Source organism: Ochotona princeps, chromosome 15 (genome assembly GCF_030435755.1).
Source record: "Ochotona princeps isolate mOchPri1 chromosome 15, mOchPri1.hap1, whole genome shotgun sequence".
NCBI lineage: Eukaryota > Metazoa > Chordata > Mammalia > Lagomorpha > Ochotonidae > Ochotona > Ochotona princeps.
This window is the reverse complement of record NC_080846.1, coordinates 54898181-54915474: the sequence shown is the minus strand read 5'-3', so window position 1 is coordinate 54915474 and position 17294 is coordinate 54898181. Positions and strand designations below refer to the sequence as shown.

At 60.3% G+C, this 17294-nt stretch overlaps 1 protein-coding gene across 4 annotated transcripts; it reads right to left on the bottom strand.

Moving 5' to 3' along the window:
* Positions 1-1175: 1175 nt before the first annotated feature.
* ADCY6 (adenylate cyclase 6) lies at positions 1176-16925 on the bottom strand. Of its 4 annotated transcripts, XM_058673372.1 has the most exons (22): positions 16546-16908; positions 11956-12814; positions 8883-9032; positions 8468-8589; positions 8249-8360; positions 7986-8113; positions 7479-7637; positions 7243-7384; positions 6808-6936; positions 6618-6643; positions 6324-6471; positions 6058-6155; positions 5838-5925; positions 5573-5689; positions 5216-5374; positions 4786-4964; positions 4111-4146; positions 3897-4026; positions 3397-3660; positions 2601-2805; positions 1843-1967; positions 1176-1631 (listed from the first exon to the last, which is right to left on the bottom strand). In XM_058673372.1, exons 2-22 carry the CDS (start codon positions 12811-12813, stop codon positions 1506-1508), a joined length of 3501 nt encoding a protein of 1166 aa, XP_058529355.1. In that variant the 5' UTR covers position 12814; positions 16546-16908; the 3' UTR covers positions 1176-1505. The 4 variants fall into 4 exon arrangements, with proteins under 4 accessions (XP_058529355.1, XP_058529354.1, XP_058529353.1 ...); XM_058673371.1 differs by having other exon boundaries at positions 3397-3585; positions 6058-6471; positions 16546-16921; XM_058673370.1 differs by having other exon boundaries at positions 6058-6471; positions 16546-16917.
* Positions 16926-17294: the final 369 nt, after the last annotated feature.

Below are 17294 nucleotides of genomic sequence, written 5' to 3'. Positions count from 1 at the left end.
GCAGCACAGCGTGCAGGAGCCAGTCGAAGGCCTGAGGGAGCCTCCCCAGCACCCACCCCTTAGTACCAGTACGGAGTCCTCAGAGCGCTTCCACATTTCCCCCAGTCTGAAAGCACACCACATCCCAGGACGGAAGCTGGGGAACCCAAGCAGAGTCTCAAACCTGCCCACCAGAACCTGGCCAGCTGATGTCCATGGAACCCTGAGGCTCAAGCAGGGAGACAGTCAAGCTCTACATGTGGTCCCCAAACGGCACTTAGGGATTTGGCACAAAAAAGGGCTTCTCTCCCAGGCCACCCTCCTCTCACTGCCTCACCCTCTGCCGATCCTATGCGACCTGGGCCCCTCCTGACACCCTGTGAAACAGGAAAGCCTGCCTTATTCCTAGAAGACAGAAGTCCACAGGACAGAGGCAACTCGGAGTGGAGAGCTGAGGAGCAGGAGCCAGGGACACACACAGACCTGGAAAACAGAATTGCACACCAAGAGCAACACACGCGCGCGCACACACACACACAGACACACACCCTCCCCAGGGCCAGAGAGCTGAAGGACAAGCCGGAGGTCAGGGTCATCTCCCTCCTAGCCTTGACCCTTTTCTAATTGGCAAGTGAAGCGGTACAGACACTCGTGCCCTGCTTCCAGCAGACAGCAAGCAAGCACAGGGCCAATCAGCTGATCACGACCATGCTGGGGTCTTGGGTCAGACTCTGGCACCGCCCTGGCAACCTGCTCCTTGGCACCTGGCGGGGAACACCCAGCTCCTGACATCCCCACAACCAAGACCACTCTCTGCTAGGGCATTTTCACAGTACCAGTGAGGCCAAACCCCACTATTCCCTGGAGCAGGCAGGAACCAGGGCTAAATCTGAGCTGTCACATGTCCCTTTGTTCCCCTTTGGGGACAGACCATGGGACTAGGATTTGGCAAATGGAAACATTCCCCTGACATGTGGACAGAGCTGGGCCCCTAGAGCATCTTGCTCCCCTGTCCTGTGCTGATGGAGGCAGATCTGGCTGTGGCAGAGGCCGCAGCGCTGGGAATACAGGCACACCACAGGCAAGCAGAGACTAGGCACTCCTCAGGCTTGCGTCAGTCTCCGCGTAAAATACTCCCAGGAAAGAGAGGGAACAGCAAAGGCTCAGCCCTGAGCCTGTTTGCCCAGTCAGGGAAAGGGTAGGCGCCCTGACCTCTCAGGCAGTGGAGCCCCTCCTGCCACCCTCTGCTGCCGTACCCCGCCTCCTGTCTCCCGAAGCTGGGAGGGGAGAGGGAACAGCCCTACCCCGGTTTTAAAAAGTCACTTGCGTGATCCTCTTGGTGGCCCCTAGTTTGCCAGCCCTAGGCAGACAAGCGGGGGCCGAGCCCAGCCTGCTGGGGAGCACCCTTTGCAGTCCATAGGATCTGGAGGTTCGGTGCTCCCGCTCCCCACAGCTCCTCCCAGCGAGCACAGAGTCCACTCAATGCCCACCTTGGTCCTGTCAGCTGCATTTGTAGCTGGGCCCTGCTAACTGCTAGGGCCCCCATTGAGGAAGTAGGTGGTCATCTCGCCCTTGCCCTTCACCTTGACCACCCCTCGACACTCCAGCTGGTAGCCCTTGGCAGCTAGAACCTGGTACAGGTCCGTGGTCACCTGGGGGAGTGGGAGGGGAGGCTGCTTAGCCCGGAATCCTTCCTGCTGCTCTTGCAGGGGCCCAGGGCTCTCTCAGTCAGGCTAGATCCCTTCCCCAGTGCCTACCCACCAACCACAACACTGCCACCCTACCCCATTTTAGTGGTCTGTAGAGACATGTGGGAGCTCTCTGGACCCGGGTCCCACCCAGATACCACTATGACCCTCTCACCTGGATGCGGTCAGGGACCCCTGTGCTGTCCATACGGCTGGAGACATTCACTGTATTCCCCCAGATGTCATACTGCGGCTTCCGGGCCCCGATGACACCTGCCACAACCGGGCCCATGTTCAGCCCTGAGGTGGGGAGAACAGCAAGAGGTTGAAACTAACAGACACTTTAGGGTCAAGCCAGCAAGTAAGCCCACTTCATTGGACCTCCAGAAGGACCCTGAGGAGCAAGTGGAAAGGCGTGACTCCTGTGGTCATGAAGGACACCCAGCAGGGCAGTGGAGGAGCTCCCCGAGCAAGACAGCCACACAGGCTCTGTGCCGCTTCATCCTCTCCCAAGCGTAGGCACTGCCAGCCCCATGTTATAGGAGAGGGAATTGAAGTTTAGGGCCATTAGATGGCTTACTCAAAAAGCAGTCACAGTTCAAACCAGAACCCATCCTGTGAATCTCTCCCATCCACCAGATGCTCTGGGAATCGCCACCCTGCAGCAGACTGGCCACCGTCAAGGACTGAGACAGCGGAGCTCAGATAAACCTGGCTTCACATCCCAGGTCAGCCACTTACTAGTTACATGGAGGAGGCGTTATTTAGTATCTTTAGAGTCAATCAATATCTACAAAAGGAGATGCTAACCAGAGGATTACAATATGCTCCAAGATGCCCATGACCGTGCCTAGCACATAGCAGGCCCTCGATAGACCAGACTTGATCAGGAGCCCTGCTGGGAACCCTGCCTAGCAGCCAGGGCCCCCTCACCGATCTTCATCTGGAAGTTGTTGAAGGAATGCTCATTGATGTGCTTCATCTGCTCCATGAGCCGCATGGCGTAGTCAGCGAGGGCGGTGACGTGGGAGCGGCCCACCCGGTCATAGGTGCTGGCGTTCAGCCCCGAGGCCGCCATGTATGTGCTGCCTATGGTCTTGATCTTCTCCAGCTGCCTGAACTGCTCCTCGCTGATGATCTGGACGACACAGGGTCATGGCTGTCACGGCCCAGCCCGACGCTCACACCTGGCCCTGCACCTGTCTTCCAGGTGCCCACCTCTCAGTGAGAGAGTCCCCGCTGGTGGCGATGGCTCCTTGCAGGATTTAGGCACGGCCTCAGCAGCTCCCTCCCAGGTGGGATTACAGGCCAGAGACTAAGAACCGATTGGTCCAGCCCTCACAGTTGGGAGTGAATGCCTTGGCTGAGGAGGCGGGCTTCCCTCCGGCCCCAACTGCATCGCTCAGCTCAGGATGAGTCTCCACATTTTGCTGCCGAATCTTTTCTCTGCTCAGGGGGCCACTGCGCTTGCTCGGCTTCAGTGGGCTCTCTCCACTGGTATAAATCCTGACTCGACCCTCCCCTGGCCCAAAGTCCCTCGTGTCTTTGTTTTTCTTCACTGGAAACTGGGAGTGCTGCTACCTTCCTGGGGTTCCTGTCCCTTTCAAGCTCCCCTTCTCCACCTAGCACCAACCAACCCCTCCAGTCCTGACCTCCTTGTCCAAAGCCCTCTGCTCTTGTGGTCCCTAAGTCCCGCCACTCGCCCAGCGCCGGCCAGGCGGGCCCGCACCTCATCGAAGTCAGCGATGATCTCGTTGAGCAGTCGCAGGCACTCGACGCCCTCATTGTTGGCCTCGAGCTCCACGTAGAACTCGGAGAAGTTGGCGATGGAGGCGAACATGACGGCCACACACTCACAGGACTGGTAGTAGAGCTCATCGTTCCGGCGTTCCCTGGCCAGGAAGTGGGCGGCCACATCCTTGGGGAGAATGTTATGCAGCAGCCGCCTGTTATACGCCTGCAGCTCCTCCATCTCTTCCTTCTCTCCTGTTGCCTGTAGACACCACACCTGTCACCCACTGCCCGTCACTCCGACACCTGGAGACGAGCATCTGAGGGAACCATGTGCAGGAAGAAAGGCACAGACAGGCATGGCCTAAGGGACAGGCAGAGGGGGCAAGCACAGGACAAGGCAAGGGAAGGGACCGTAGGCACACTGCATTTCTGGCTTGGCTGACGCTCTGCCCCACATCTCTGCCTTTCCCCTCCCCCGGAGGCCCACCCAGTCACCTGCAGTTTCCAGAGGAAGTCCAGGCGGGCTGTTGACTCCACCTGCTGGGCGTGCAGATACAGGGCCAGCGCAAACACCAGCAGGATCACAGGGGTCATATATTTGAGGGCCACCCTCCCTGCGGCTGGGCTGAGGGTGAGCAGAGGGCTTGCTTGGTGTCTGAAGCAGGCATCCGGCAGTCCTACCATTTGCTGCCTCAGAGCCCTCACTTACCAGTCCAGCCCATCAAAGGTCTCATTAGAAGCAGCCCTGGCAGAAAGGCAGAAAAGACAAAAGTTACCGGTGCTCATTAGGGGGCAGAAGAAGGGGAGAACGGGAACATGGAAGGGGAGGCAGACTGCATTACTGGCCACACACCGGTTAAGTCAGGTATTGGGTTGGGACTCGCACTTGTATTAGCCAGAAGAGCAGCAATTAAGAACATGTCTGCAGATGTGGAAGCCAAGGGTCAGGGAAGCCGACTCTCACCCGCGCACAGTTACGCAGCTAATGAGGCCAGAGCAGGGATTCAAAACCCAGCCCGGCTGCAGAGGCTTCCTGACTATCACATTAAGCCACATCCACAGATCACAGGGTGGCGTCCCAGACCCCAAGCAACGGTCAAGGTTCTGGTGTGAGCCACTGTTGCTGTGCAGCTGCAGGACCTGCAGCCGGCTAACACAGTGCAGAGAGAAGCACCATGCAAATGCAACAAGGCATTTTTTTTTTAATGTGGAGTCATAAAGAGACAGGGATTTCCCAGTCCCGGAGCTTTTCTGCGAGTCCTACATCACTTCCCTGTCTTCCACAAAGGCGTTGGCAGCATTCTGAGGCTCCCAGGAGGCCCACGGTGACCCAGGAGAAGCAGGGACATTCCTGGAGTGTGAAAGGGGCTGGGGATCAACTCACAAGCCATGAACGCCAAGCAGCAGGTCGTAGTTGTCGAAGATGGTAGCTGGGGGACCCAGAAGCAGCAGCACCAAATAGATGAGCCCCAAGATAAAGATCATGGCTAGCTTCCCAATGCTGCTGATGTGCAGGAAGACAGAGCTGGCCAAGAGACTCAGCAGCACGTTCCCAACGAAGTACTGGGGTGGGCAACAACAGCAGAGGCAGCACTGGGTGAGGGCAGAGGCCACAGCTCCTCGAGGCACGACAGCCCGGGATCTGTGCACCCAGGCCCACACCACACCAGGACCCCTGGCTGCTCACTGACGTGGGGACTCGGATCATAGCACTGGGCCACCCGTGTCCACCAACAGGACTGGTACAGATGGGCCTGTACGTGTGCCAGGTCATCGTCTCCCACCCTGGCCCTGCCTAAACACTGCTGAGATACCTCCGGGAAGCTGCAGGTGGGTGCCGTGCCCTCACACAGGGGAGCATCCAGGCCCAGAGTATAATTGAGCTGCTGCAGGTGGCAGGCAGTGATGTCGGATGGTGTTAAGTTCAGCATCCGGGCTGCGCACGTCCGTATGGGGGTGTGGCTGCAGATGAACTTTAAACACAACAAGTCTATCAGGGTAACCGGGGGAGGGAGGGGAGGGCCCCAGGAGCCATGCCCAGGTGCCAGATACCCCAGAGGACAAAGTTCTCACTCAGGGAGAAATGGAGCTGACCCCACCCTGTCTGGGAGAGCAGGCACCCTGAAGGCACAGCACACACCCAGGCAGGGGAGTGCCCATGGGATCCTCACCATGTTGGTGATGGCAGAGGTGAACACAAGCAGGACGGAAACGATGCCAACTGCCGTGCTGTGTGCCCGCGACCGGACGATGCTCCGGCTAAGGCGCTGCAGCGCCTCAGGGAACCGCTGGAGACAGCAAGACATGGAGATGTGGAAATGAGTGAGCCAGGGAGGAAAGCCAAGGAGAGGTGGCAAGGGCATGGCTTCTTCCAGCCTCCCTCCCTGCACGCTCACCAGGCCCAGCAGCTCCCCCCCTCCCCATCCCTGGACGTACAGAACCGCAGGTGTGGCTGGCACAGATGAACACAGTGACGACCAGCAACAGGAAGATAGCGGCATAGATCCCGAGCATCAGGGATGAGCTGAGGGGAAGGCCCAGGGCAGCAGTGACTCAGGGCTCAGGGCACCCTTGTCCCAGACCCGGAGCAGACCTGGGGACAGGGGGCTCCTGCGGCTGTGTTTAGGGAGATGGGAAGGAGGGCCGGGGTTCTCACTGTGGGAAGACGAGGAGCTGGGTGAAGCAAATGAAGCAGAAGACCAGCAGGGCACAGGTGACGTAGGCGCCAAAGCGGGGGTCCACCTTCCGTGAGTACTGACGGTGAGGGAGAAGAGGCCCAGCTGAGTACAGGCTGACACACCCCAGTCCCCAAAAGCTTCCCCTGCCCCCCCTCGCCTGTGGCCGGCCTTCCCAGCCAGTCCCTGCCCTCCCCAGCCCTTCCCCACCCCAGCCCTTGCCCTTGTGCCCTTGCGTTCCCCAAACCTTCCTCTCCAGATCCTCCCTCTGGAAGGTGAGCAGGAGCCGGCGCACATGGTCCTTGCGTAGCTGGTCAATGCTGCGAGCATCGATGGCTCGGCCCAGGAACTCATCGACCTCGTCTTCAGGGTTCAGGGCATCCTGAGTGCCCCGGCTAAGGGCAGGGGGCCCATGTGAGGGGCAACAGGAAACGCCCACACAACACTTCTAAGGTCCAGGAGACAGGGGAATCTCAGCCCCCTTCAGCACCACCCCAGGGAGCAGGTGTCTTCCTTCACCCCCTGCTGGCGCCTGACTTACTTGTCTTTGCTGGAATCATCGATGCCCTGGAGAAGAACACAGTACACAGATGAGGTGAAAGACCCAGCCCTTCCTCCCTCATCCCCACACTGTGCTAAAGAGTGTGCCGCCAGATGCTCAGCACACTGCAAAACCCTCCCTAGCCCCAGGACCAGAGAGTACTATGCAAGTGCCAAGGAGCGCCCCTCACCATCTGCCGGAAAGCCTTGGAGTCCTTGGTGCGGGAGAAGGCACGGTCGGGCACCCAGCGTGGCACCAGACCTTCCATGGAGTTGGCTCGTGTCCGCTGCAGCTTGGCCAGCATGGCCTTCTCCTCTTTCTGTGGACAAGGGTAGCATCAGACCTATGGGGGCCCACTGAGGCCTTGGCCTAGGCCTCCCTCTGTGGCCAGCCCTGCCCCGGCCCTTGGGCCTCCCCTGCGGTCAGCCCTGCCAGAGCCTTTGGGCCTCCTTCTGATGCCGCCCTTGCCCTTGCCCTTGGGCCTCCCTCTGAGGCCGGCCCTGCCCCCAGCCATCAGGCCTCCCTCTGTGGTCAGCCCTGCCCCGGCCCTTGGGCCTCCCTCTGATGCCACCTTTGCCCCAGTCCTTGGGCATCCCTCTGTGGCCGGCCCTGCCCCAGTCCTCACTCGTTTCTGGCTGGCACCCAGGATGAGGAAGGTCTCGATGTGCTGCTCCTTAAGGTACGCGTTCCGCTCACCACCGCGGCCTGGCTCCACCTCGTAGTCTCCATTCAGGTACTGCAGTGTGGCCCGAGTGATGTGGATGCGGCTGCGTGGTGGGGGTGGGGGAGCAGGAAGGGCGAGGCTCAGTCATCCTGTTACCCTTGCTCTGCACTCCCCACTGCCCGAAGCCCTCCACTCACCCTGCCCGACCCCCGGCCTCCATGTGGTTGGCCAGGGTCACGTCATTGGACCACACGTCGAACTGCCATTTCCGCAGGCCAAGAACACCGCAGTGCACACGCCCACTGTGGATGCCCACACGCATGTTCACGTTCACACCGGTCACCTCACGCACTAGCCTAGGGGGAACACGGGTTCAGATCAGCTCTCAGCACAGCCTTGCCCTCCCCCCAGCCCAAAGCTCAGTGCACAAGGGCAGCCCCAGACGTAGGGGACACGAGCCCAGCTTCAGCTGGACATGGGTGAGGTGGGGCTCACAGACATGCCTGAGAGCCTGCTCCCTAGCAAGGGCCCTGCAGTGTCTTGTGGAACTCAGCCCAAGGGGAGCGTCGCTATTCTCACCACCATCCCACACACCAGTGCAGGTTGCCTGGCGTCTACTCCTGCCCACAGGCCTTTGCACAGGCTCTGGCACTGCCCTGGGACTCCCACAGCGCGAGGACGCCCAGGAGTGGGACACTACTTACGAGATGGCCTCGATCATGTCCACGCCCATCTCCACACAACAGTGCGCGTGGTCTGCGCGGGCCTCTGGCAGCCCCGACACGCAGTAGTAACAGTCCCCTAGGATCTTGATCCTCAGGCAGTGGTTTTCCTAAAGGGACAGGAGTTGGAGGGCAGGGTCGTCTTGAGTCACTGCAGGCTCCCTCTCCTCCACGTGCTCAGGATACCACCACCCGCCCAAGCTCTCACCACCGTCAGCAGCGCACCCAAGCCCCAGCACCCTCACCGCGGCCAGTTTGTCAAACCGGGCAAAGAGCTCGTTCAAGGTCATGACCAGTTCCTGTGCAGTACACTGGGATGCCAGACTGGTAAAGCCCTCAATGTCCGCAAACAGGATGCTGTGGGTGACAGCAGAGGATGGATATGGCCCACGTGGCCCTCCAAAACTCCCAGGGCCATCCCCTCCTCCGCCACACCTCCTCCCCGCAGCGAGCTCCCACCCCACCTGACATTGTCGTGCTTTTGGATGTAGATCTTATGGAACATCATGTCTTCTTTCTTCGTGTTGATGTCTTCTTTCATCTCCATGGCAACATGTTGAGGCAACACCGACAGTAGCAGCCGCTCCTAGACCAGTGGTCCCAACAGGCATCGCTGTTCTCCCAGCCTCCCGTTCCCATCCCTCCTGGTCCCTCCGCATGCCCACAACCTTTCCAGAACTCTCTAGAGACTACAGCTTGTTTCTGGACCTCAACCTGACTGTCTCCACCAGGATGCTGAGCACACACGCAGCTCAACTCTGTCTCACCATCCCCTCACGCAGTCATCGGACGGGACCCACGCTCCAGGGGGAACCATTCATACTGTTCTGCAGAGTGGCCCATGGCAGCACATCCACCTGCCCAGGAAGCAGCGCTCACCTGCTGCCGGTTCTCATGCTGTAAGTGCAGCCGGGCCTGAATGTAGCCGCGGGTCTCCTGGAAAGCCTGGCGCTGGGACACCTCAGCTGGGTAGTGAGTGCAGATGCCAATCACGTTGGTGCAGAGGAACAGCAGCACGTTGGCACCAAGCTGCAGGAGGGCGGCAGGGGCAGGAGAGTCATGCCCTTCCATCTCCCTCACACATGTGCATACTCGCACAGAGTCGGCCAGGCTCTCTCCGCAACAATTCCTTTTGGGTCCTATAACCTGGCATACATCTCCCACACACCCCACAGGAGGCCAGAGGCCAGCCCGCTGCCCAGATCACTCCATAACCACCAGCCAGAGCTCATCACAGTTTTGGGCAGCACAAGCACCAACCAGGGCCAGGCCCCAGCATCCTATGAGACCAAAGATAAATGTTGTTTCTTCTGCATGCGGTTCTCCTATGTGGCAGCACTGTTCCGTGAGTGACCCGGGACAAGCCACCTCCCCTCCCTAGGTTTCTGCTTGCTTATTTATAATCCAAAGAGAGGGAACAGAAGATCTCAAGTTCCTCCCTGCCTGACACAGTAGAGGTAATTACTATTATGACTGTGATTAGTGGTTAGTTTGCTGGTTTTCTACAAAGCACCTGCATTCTACAGCTCTCCTCTATATACTAATGTATTTCAACTGAGAAATGGGTGACGGCATCCCTGTTTGCAGGTAAGGGACTCAGAGGAACTCAGGCACTTGCTCAAGGTCACAGTTGACAGCAGCTGACTTGAGACCTGAACCCAGTCTAGTCAGAGCTCAAGGCCTACGCCCTGATACTACCTTCCAGTGCAATCCAGGCTTCCAAAAGTCCTGTGGCCTCCAGCTGTTCGGATGCAGCCTCGGAAGCCTGCCTGGGAACCATCAAGTTCTACGGCCCTAACGAGGGATGGGGGTCTCACCATGCCTGGCTGCCTCATCACCACTCCTAAGGTGTAAGACCTGGCATTTGGCCCTGCCAAGGCTCCCACCTTAGGAATATTCAGCCTCCTTTTGTTAATCATCTGCACCGGCAAGAGGGTGTTCTGGAAACTCAGAGATTAACCTGGCACTTGTGGTCCCAGGTCAGAGTTGGATCGGGGGCAAGGAAGGCAGAAGTGCCAACTGGAAGGCAGGCGGTCGGAGCACTACCCTGCACTGGAATAATACCCTCAGGCTTAGACAGGCCATTTAATCCTTGGGACCTCAATTTCCTCTTGGGAAAAGACATTTCCCCTGGACACTCTCGCTCTGGCCTGGAAGACAGGCCTCTCCTTCCTAGTTCAGCTCCCAAGGCCCTGAAAGCTGAGCTCCCCCTCCCAGCAGCAGGGGTTGAAGGGGGCATATATACTATTCCCCCTGGGGGATTCTAAGAATAGCCCCCCAGCAGGGGAGAAGGTCAGGGATGGGGGGGGCAAATCAGGCAACTTCCCTTCCTGGCCCCAGGAGCCCAAGAGGAAAATGTGAGTCACAGAGGAGGGATGGGGAAGCGGGATGAAGTGCTGAAATAATTCCAAACACACACATCCCTATTCAACTGTGAGGAAAGATGGATGCCAGGGCCCCAGAGATGGCTCCAGGCTGGCTCCAAGTAACCAGGTGTACTGCTCAGAGCATCTGAACCTTTGTGTCCAGGCTCGGTGCTCCTTGCAGCAGGAAAGGCTGCCCAAGGAGGCCAGAAAGGAGGCCCCCAGCGCCCTGACCCCTCACGGAAATGGGCACTAGAACTGTTCTCCGCTCAGAGGCGGCTACAACGGGAGCCCAGGCCCCAAGCACCAGCAGAGGGGTGGGAACAACTGTCCCCCGTACAAAAACGTGCCCACCCAGATCCACTGAGTGAGGCTACCACTAGGCACCCTGAGAAGGTAGGAGCCTGGGACAGTCCTGGGCATCATAGCAGCCAAGAGCAGGCAAGAAATACCTACCCATCCCTGACCTGCAGAAGAGGAGAGGGATGGAGACAGATCGCTCCTAAACTTCCTCCTCCCTCAGGAGAGCACTCCGACCCCCAAAGCCCAACCTAGACCAGAACCAGCCTGGAGTAGAGGGGCGAGGGGTGGGGGGAAGCCTGGCCCTTTAAGAGCCTGATAATGCCCTATGGGCACGTGCTCCACAAACAAACGGGCTATAAAGTTACTTTCAAAAAGGTACATACTGTTCCCAGTCCAGGCTGGGCGGGGAAGGGCATCATGCCAGAGCAGCTAGCTTCTCACCCTGGGAGCACATGGCAACTTCCTCTCTAAGGGTGTGGCCAGGGTGGGCTACTGGGCAGTGGCACTCAGCAGGGCAGAGCCAGCTGTCTGCCACCTTGACCAAGGGGGCCCATGAAGCGTACAGGGCTGTACTCTCAGCACCCAGGTGGGACACCTTCCCAGGAACCCGTAGGCTAGGCACCAGCAGGGTGGGCAGGCCCTCAGAGCGAATTTATAAGGTGGGTGCTGCCCGCACTGCCAAAGCCTGGGAGACTGAGGTCTGAGATCCACAGAGAATGCAGCCCGTTGGACAGCCTGGTATATGTGTGGTTCAGCCACACCATGCTGTTGAGTGCCACAGCTCCACTCAGGACCCAAAAGCCGTGGCCAGCGGGGCCAAGGACTTCCACCACAAGGCGGTGGGGTAAGATCTGACTGCACCCCAACACGCCAAGGTTCAACCCCTATGGAGCCCTACGGGAAAATGGACCCCAGCTTCCCCGGCCTCTCATAAGCTTTGGTCCTGAACAAAGGTGATTCTTCCCCCGCCTGCCAAGGCCATCCAAATCTGGGGTCCACCCAGGCCAACCCCAGGACTGCTCTGTGGAGACAACACCAAGAACTGAATCTTACGGGTCCATTTGTGGACACAGCCACCCTGCCTTCCCAGCCCAGGACCACACCCCACACCCCTACCTATAGCCCTCCCTGTACCACCTCTATGGGCAACACCGAGAAATGGTTGTCCCCAGACCCGAGATGGAGGCTGATCCCGGAAGCACGGCCTGCCACCCCCAGCCTCTCCTCCCAGATACCCCCACACTCGTTCTCCACCCAGTGCCTGCCCCGGTGCCCTCCACACCCACCTGCTTCCATAGCAGGGCATCAGTGCGGTTGAGTTGCCAAGCCAAGATCAAATGCAGGGCGGAGAGGCCCAGGCCACTGAGGACAGCCGCTCGCATGCGGACAGGTAGGAGTGTGTAGGTGATGTAGACGAAGAACATGGGGCACCACAGGCCTGAAGATGGGCTGTGCGGGTTGGCTGCCAAGGCACCCCCGACCTGCACAGCAGCCAGGATAGCCAGCACCACGTAGCTCACCACCCACATGGAGTCCTGGCGGAAGCTATGCCTATTGCACACCACCATGAGTGCCACAAAAAGGGTGGCAGCCCCAGCCAGCAGGGCCACGTAGGCAGGCTGAGGGGGCGCAGGCACGGCATGGAAAGTCAGCAACACGGCCATGAGCAGCACCAGCACCGCCATCAGCAGCGTCAAGCTGCTCTGGTTCATCTGGAAGAAGTAGCGCTGGTACAGGCGCTCCAGCTTGGCAGAGCGGAACTGCTTCGACTGGAACACCTGCACCAGGCGGCGCCAGCACGATCGGCCACTCCTGGGGGCCACGCCGGAAGCCACTTCGGTCACCCCAGCTGCTGCCGTCGCCTCCGTGTCCTCAAAGCCCAGGGCCACAGCCCTCAGCCCCAGCTCCACACTCTTGCCCGGGCCACCCCTGCGAAGGAAGGTCTCATCCTGCCAGGGGCACCTTGGAGGAGCTGCCGGGGTGGGGCTGGGTGGCTCTGCATCCTGAAGGCAGCTCATATAGCGAGGCGTGCAGAAGCCGGCGGCCTGGGTCCCACGGCGTGGGCGCTGCTGGCCATTGCGTTCACCCCAGGCTGTCTTCCGCTCATCCACTTTGGGAACCAAGAGGCCGCTAAACCAGGACATGCTGTTAGGAAGAAGAAGAAGACAGCATCAGTAGAATCCCTGTGGTCACCACCACCCCCAGCGCACTCCCCTGGGCCCTGCTATGCCCTGCGCCCGACATGGCATCCTTGTAAAATCACTCGGAGGTGTGCAATGGCACCCCTTACTCAGAAGGTTAATGAAGCCAAGACATGAGGAGGTGACCCAAAGCCAAGGAGTCCTTCAATGCAGAAAGCCAGGATTCTACCAGGTTCATCTCACCCCAACACTGTGATACACATAAAAAGCCACCTCTTTCCAAATTGGCATGTTGCTTGGTGGTCACAACCTCAAACATCTGTGTCAAAGAGTGAGCCAGCTATGGCTCTGGGAACGCCTCGAGTGCAAGACAGCCAGTTCTGTGTGCCAGGTGTCCCGGTGGCACTGAGCTTCCAAGTTTTCAGCAGGGGGGTATAGGGAAAAACACCTGTGTTGCAAGGCAACATCAACCGATTTTTAAATGTCAGTGACTAAGCCACGTTTCTGAAGAGCGCAAACTGTAATAATCACATCTACAGAATGAGGTGCTGATCCGTGACCTCCTTCCTTGTCACACTCACGCACACTCCACCAAGCTGAACCCAGCTTCTCCCACCAGCCACTCAAACCGGATTTCCTCCCACCTCCCTCACCTGGACACCATCCAATCCCACTGACCTCTGCAAATTTCCTCCATGTTGGAAGCCCCCCCCACCCACCCCCACCCACCCACCCAGCCTGGGTGGATGTCTCCACCCTCTGGAGCAGAAGCATTCTGAGGTTAGGCCCTGCACGGCCAGTGCCAGCTGCTCGCCTGGCTCACCGCAGGAACTTGGTGTGCTGAAAAGCCAGAATGCAAGGAAGCACCAGGACCGGGCAGGTGGCAGGAGGTGGGAACATAGCTAACAATGACAGACCTGTGGCTCTCACTCGTCCTCACTGCTCCGGCTCCAAAGCCTCCTTGCCATACCCCGGCACCCCAAGCACAGGCCAGCCGCACGGTGCCCCTTGCCCACCACGAGCGCTCCACCAGCTCTCAACCCTTCTGCACCCTTATCACTGAGGCTTTTCTGGGCACCCTCTTAAAATAGCAGCCCCTTTTCCTGGGACTCCCTATCTCCCTCCCCAGCTATATCCTCTTCTCCACTGCCTTTGCCAACACCTGCCACCCGTGTCTGCTCCTGGTTTGTTCACTTTCTGGCTCTCCTAACTGGAATGCCAACTTGAGGAAAACAGGCACACTGGCCTGTTTCACTGACTGCTCTGTCCACAACACCCAACAGGATCTAGTAAATGGATGAAAGGTTTGCACGGATGGATTAGACTCGCCCCAGGTACTTCCTCTGGCTTTGAACTTGCCAAGGTCTTCCACGTGACAATTCCATTTGCTCTTCAGCAAAACCCTGTGAAGCCAGTTCTGTGGATGCCTGGGACCCAGGACAGATTTGCCAGAGCAAACAACAAATCAGAGGCCGTCATCCGCCATCGCTCTCAAGGCCCTGCTTGGGGAGGTGGCGCAGAGATGGGTGGGGACTTGTGGTACACAGGCTAAACTGCCTGCACCCCAAATCTGAAGGCGGATATATCCTGGGAGTCTGGGGGACGCTCAAGCCCTTGATTTCCAGCCACCCACGTGGGGACCGTGAGTCCCAAGGCTTCAGCCTAACCCAGCCCCCGCCATCCCAACATCCGGGGAGCCGGCAGGTGGGTGCTCTCTGCCTTTTAAATAAACAATTGTTTTCATTAAAAGCAAACACCAAAACTGAGGCCCATAGTCATGTTACACAGCCGGCTCTAGTTATCAAATGATGGGTACCAAATAAGTCACAGACCCCCAGGTTTCCTGAAAGGAAATGTCTAGAACTCCGGGGCTGTATCCTCAACAGTTCTGAGGGCTGACAGCCGAGGGCACAGGGACAGACACTACGGGAATGTGTCCTGGCTGAGCCTAGACAGGACCCAGGGACCTGGGAGCACCGCGTGCGGCCACCCGTGCTGCAGCAGGCCCGCAGGGTGTCCCTCTGCACCAAGCCTGCTGAGCTAGCAGCACTGACACTTGTACTCACCAGGGGACAAGAAGCCTGGGGACTTAACCCAGGCTCCCCCCAGACGGATGCTTCAAGCCAGGGCAGCAGCAGTCCACAGGCCCACAAAGCACACAGGCAGGGGGCATGTTCCAGGGCCACCCTTGGCCCAGCTCACTTTCCCAGCTCACTTCACACTCTTGGGCTCCCAGATGGCCCACGGCACCGCCTGAAGTCACAAAGGGTCAGGCACACAGGACCCCGAGTGAGCAGGCATTCGGAAAAGGGCAAAAGGCAGCCTGGCCTTGCACGACACTTCCTGGGGGAGCAGGGTCTCCGACATGAGAAACAAGTGCCAACTCTCGGCAGACCGCCTCTAGCGGCTAGGCTCTGGCAGCTGGCGCACACATACAGCGAAGGGGCAGAGGCTGTCAGTGGAGTGCCTGATCCTGCCCGAAAACATGCCGACTGCCCCGAGGGGACAGCTTCGGAGTGGCCACCCAGCAACTGCAGCCACCCCAGGCTCTGCTCCAGGCACTGCCCCTCCCATAGCACGCCACTGGCACCCCCTGCCAGGCTGGCACCACGGGCACATGGGAGGGCACTGCTCCAGACCACAGACCTCCTTGGCATGGTCTCTCACCCCTGCCTGTTCGGGAACCAGCTCTAAGAACTTTAGGCCAGCATGCCGTCTCCCTCCTCCGCACAAAAGTCGGGCTCCCAGGCCCACTGCCTCGGACCTCCCTCGTGCGCCCTTGGGCCCTGGTCTGGTTGCTCCACACACTCCCAGCTCCCGGTCCGAGCAACCTGCCCTGCAGCCCCGTACCCAGGGCCTCCCAGGCCCTCTCAAGCCATGACCCTTAAGCCTCAAACAGCAGTTTCTGCAGCAGGCCAAGGCCCAGCCCGAGCCAAGGCTCTGCCCACGGCCTCACCAACCCTCTTCCTAGCCACCTCTGGTGCCCCTGCCCGCCCTGGCAAGGGCAGGATCCAGGGAATTCTAAACGACTTCACAAAAGTTGAGGGGAGGAGGCGCTGCCCAGGCGTGGCCCAGCACTGCCAGCACCGCCCACCATGCAGGGACGTGGGCCTCCATTCTCGGCCTTTCCAGATGTGGAGGAGCCTCCCCAGGGACTGTGTCTGGAGGTCCAGCTCCGCCTCCCTCCCTCTCCGCACTGGGTGCCCACATGCAGCCCCACAAGGGGCTCCCTCGGGCGCCCAGGGCCACACTCTGGCGAGGGGAGGATCCGGGAAAGGGCCTCTCCAGCCAGCTGGCCACCCCCTGGCTCTGCAGGGAGGCCTCCAGTCGGCTACGAATGAAATCGGCCTTCCCACCCTAGCCGGGGCGGCCCACTCTGCGGCTCCGGGGTGGGGGGGAGTGGGCGGCTGGCAGCATTCGCTTCGTTCCAAAGCTCTGGGGCTAAGGGCAGGGAGGGAAGTATTCCACAGACCGAGGCATCCCGCCGTCTGCCCTAGCAACTACCTCACCAGGCCCCCCAACTCGGGGCCTCGGACCCCTTCTCCCGCCCCTCCGTCGGGCTGCCTGCATACCCCACGGAGGGAGGCCGGACAGCCCGGAGATCGGGACCCCTGTCCTCCTCCTCCTCCTCCTCCTGGGGTGCCTCGGCTCTCTTAGGACAGGACGCAGCCCAGGTCTCGGGGGGCCCCCCACACCCAGCCCGCGCTGGGCTGCAGCCCCGGGCCGCGCGCTCACCTGCCGGCGGGGGTCCCGGCCGGGCGGCCGCCGCGCCGTCCTGCTCCGCGCCGCCGTCCCCCGCCGCCCGGCACCCGGCGTCCGCCCGGCCCGCGCCCCCTCCCTTGTTGTCCAGCGCAGCGCCCTCTACCCCGGATCCAGAAGTCCCCTCCCCGTCGGCTCCCGGACTCTCCGCCTTAAAGGCACAAGCTCCTTTTGTCCGGGCCCCCTCCCCCGCTCCGCGGGAGCTGCTGCGCCGCGCACTGCCCTCCGGAGCGCGCGGGAGCTCGGGGACCCGGAGCTCTCCCCTGCGCGGGGGCCCCTTCCTCTCCTCTCAGGCCGCTTCCTCCCCCGGGCTGAGGAAACAAGCGGGCTACTGTGCGAGGGGTCAGGACCCCGGGGAGGGGGCCGTGCAGCTGAGCCCCCTCCCGCCACCCTCCAGCCTCCCACCCCCCACCTCAGCACACGCCCCCAGCCCCGGGGTCTCGGCGCGCGCGGGCAGAGCCAGCCTCTGCTGCGTCCGCCCCCCGAGGGTCGCTCCCCGGCGCGCCCGGGACCCCAGGGCCAAGCTGGCACCCCGGGCCCCTCCGCACCCCTCCGCACCCCTCCCTTCCTCCGGCCCCGCCCTGCCCCCACCCTGCCATTCCCGCCTAGCCCTGGCCTCGCTCCCTCCCTCCCGCGGGAACTCGGTTTAATAATTAATTAAGCGTTCATTCCTCAAGGCGCCAGGTGTGTGCGGCCTCCTGGCCCGCACACCTCTTCTCTCCCCT

Excerpts from the sequence above, each read along its gene's own strand:
- ADCY6 (XM_058673370.1), bottom strand. The coding sequence starts at position 12,813 with ATGTCCTGGTTTAGCGGCCTCTTGGTTCCCAAAGTGGATGAGCGGAAG. Across the intron at positions 8,114-8,248 it reads GGTTTGACAAACTGGCCGCG|GAAAACCACTGCCTGAGGAT; the intron begins GTGAGGGTGCTG and ends CTGTCCCTTTAG. Across the intron at positions 5,926-6,057 it reads CAGCTCCTCGTCTTCCCACA|CTCATCCCTGATGCTCGGGA; the intron begins GTGAGAACCCCG and ends CCTTCCCCTCAG.